Source organism: Otolemur garnettii, unplaced genomic scaffold (assembly GCF_000181295.1).
Source record: "Otolemur garnettii isolate 467f Iridium unplaced genomic scaffold, OtoGar3 scaffold00049, whole genome shotgun sequence".
Taxonomy (NCBI): domain Eukaryota; kingdom Metazoa; phylum Chordata; class Mammalia; order Primates; family Galagidae; genus Otolemur; species Otolemur garnettii.
The window spans coordinates 1,994,881-1,997,524 of record NW_003852444.1 but is presented as its reverse complement, the minus strand read 5'-3'; the positions used below and the strand labels follow the sequence as shown (position 1 = coordinate 1,997,524).

At 46.8% G+C, this 2,644-nt stretch overlaps 1 protein-coding gene across 1 annotated transcript in view; it reads left to right on the top strand.

The window, feature by feature from the left end:
* Positions 1-2,644, top strand: part of CLCN1 (chloride voltage-gated channel 1) — a 34,341-nt gene that overhangs the window by 12,780 nt on the left and 18,917 nt on the right. Inside the window, exons 8-12 of the mRNA XM_003791546.3 lie at positions 587-712; positions 1,000-1,084; positions 1,306-1,407; positions 1,729-1,813; positions 2,068-2,217. Of these exons, the coding sequence (XP_003791594.1) occupies positions 587-712; positions 1,000-1,084; positions 1,306-1,407; positions 1,729-1,813; positions 2,068-2,217 (548 nt within the window). The remainder of the gene's footprint in view (positions 1-586; positions 713-999; positions 1,085-1,305; positions 1,408-1,728; positions 1,814-2,067; positions 2,218-2,644) is intronic.

The window sequence follows — 2,644 nt, the reverse complement described above, 5'->3', positions numbered from 1 at the left end:
CTTGAGCCACAGGCACCGAGCCAACATTCTGGAAATATTGAGCAGTGCCAGTTCTTACAAAGCCTCTTCTCATTTTTCTTATCTCTTATGAAGTTGCCCCAGAGTCTGTGGCCTGTGAGGAGGAGAAGCAAAGATGGTAGGAGATGTTAAGAGTCCCTGTGAACCTGAGGACTACTTGCCGACTCACCAACCTGCTCCAGAAGCTTTTCTCTCTTAAATTTTCTGCAGATTGTTTTCAATTTCTTTTAAGTCTCTGTGAATATCCAACAGCTGTGAACCCCACTCAACCCTGCATTCTAGGGCGGGAGAGGACATGGCCACTTGATTCTCACATTTCGGGGGTTGAGGGCCCAGTCATTTCTCATCTTTGCCGTGTTTTATTGAACCACATCCCCCTGCTCTGCAAAAAAAAAAAAAATACTGGCATGCAGGTTTCCAGCTTGAAGCTCTAAGAGATTATTACTTTCCTCTGCTGCTTCTGCCCAGAGTTGAGTTTCAGCAAACGTTCCTCAGGTCCAGGAGATGGGAGTAGATGACAGACCTTTCACTTTTATCTGTACCTGACCCTGCTTCCATGCCCCTGCAGGAGTGCTGTTTAGCATCGAGGTCACCTCTACCTACTTTGCTGTTCGGAACTACTGGCGAGGATTCTTTGCTGCCACCTTCAGTGCCTTTGTGTTCCGAGTGCTGGCAGTGTGGAACAAGGATGCTGGTAACAGGGATGGGGAGGAAGCTCTGTAGGGAAGTTCAGAAAAGGAGGGTTGGCATTATTTGGGGAGTAGGACCAAGCCCCAAGAGTGGAAGATAAGCATATATGTCACGGAGTGGAGGATTGCAAACGAGGAGTGGTTATACATGGAGAAAAGGAAGTTAGATAGAAGAGGAGAAATTGGGATCAGAAGAAAGGGGACATTCATCCTTAAAACTGATGACCTCTGTTTCCCTATTTGTGGGTTTTAGTGACACTTCCACCATAATCCTTGCCTTTTCATCCTGTAGTCACCATCACTGCTCTGTTCAGAACCAATTTCCGAATGGATTTCCCCTTTGACCTTCAGGAACTCCCAGCCTTTGCTGTCATCGGGTCAGTGGGGTCACCAGCTCTGGGTGTGATGAGCAGGGAGTGGGGTGAGCATGTGGATTAGAAGGACTCAAACTGGGAAGAAGGTGGAGTGGTCATGGATAGGGCAGATTTGGTGGGGGGTGGGGCGACCGTGTAGAAAGGGAAAGTGGGAGCCTGACTTCTGCTTCCGCACAGTGGGATGCAAGGGATGAGGCTCTGGTGTCTGTAACTTATACCCTCAGGATTTGCTGTGGGTTCCTGGGAGCTGCCTTTGTGTATCTGCACCGCCAAGTTATGCTTGGTGTCCGAAAGCACAAGGCCCTCAGCCAGTTTCTTTCTAAGCAGTAAGTCATGGCCCTTCTTTTGCCCTACCTATTTGCCTTCTGGTTCCTACAAGAGTTTCGACCATTTTTTTATCTTTGTCTAAGGCATTAAGTGCCTTTAGGTGGTTTGTGTTAAAATATGAGGAAGCCCTGATACTGCAGGTAGGGGTTGAGAAATAGTGTGTTCCCCCGTTAAACATTTTTTTGTTTGGTGTTTTTGATGAAGAGAATGCTCTTTGTTCAAAGAACTGAGATTACTGAACTACAAGAAACTTCAATGTAGTATCATTCAACGTGGGGTGGCTAAATTATGGGGAGGGTTAACTCTGTTTTCTTTTTCAGCCTCCTGCTGTATCCTGGAATTGTAACCTTTGTCATTGCCTCATTCACCTTTCCACCAGGAATGGGTCAATTCATGGCTGGAGAGGTCAGCTCTCAAGGAGGCTGAGGGTGTGGGTCAAGTCACTAAGCCAAGACTGGGGACATGTGGAAAAGGGGGAACAGCAAAGATGGCCCCTTGGGCATCAGAGCATACGTAGTTTTGCCCAAAAGTAGAGTGTCCAGATTCTCCCTGAGAAAAGTACCAAAAGGACTCTTGAGTAATGAGGCTAGGGTCCACTCTCTAAAAAGAGGAAGCCCAGCATACAAGGACACACACCCTTTTGCTGCTTCCCCTCCCAGCTCATGCCCCGGGAAGCCATCAGCACTCTGTTTGACAACAACACATGGGTGAAACACGTAGGAGACCCTGAGAGCCTGGGCCGGTCAGCCGTGTGGATTCACCCCCAGGTCAATGTCGTCGTGGTCATCACTCTCTTCTTCTTTATGAAGGTACACTACTGATCGCCAAACCTCTATCTGCCTCCCATCTGGGACCAGGGTTTGCCTAGGGCAGGAAGGGGTAGAACTTCATTTGGTCTTTGTCCAACCTAAAGAGAAATCATTTGGAAACCATACCCTAAGTTGCTCATCTATAGCAGTGAACCAATACCTGGGTTAATTGCTCTATTCATTCAACTTGGTGGTGTTAGGCAGTTATTTGGCCCTTATAAAGGTCTACTTATTACATTAATAAGCTCCACAACAACTGAGTAAACAAGGACAAGAAACAAGTTAGCCTTATATAAAACTGTGTAAAAACTTCAGATTAATTAACCAGCCCTCCCCCCACACATTGTATAATTAGGTGCTTCATTCTCCACATATTCGATGATTCCTATTTAGGTGATTTTTCCCCACTCCTGTGGGTAATCTCTTT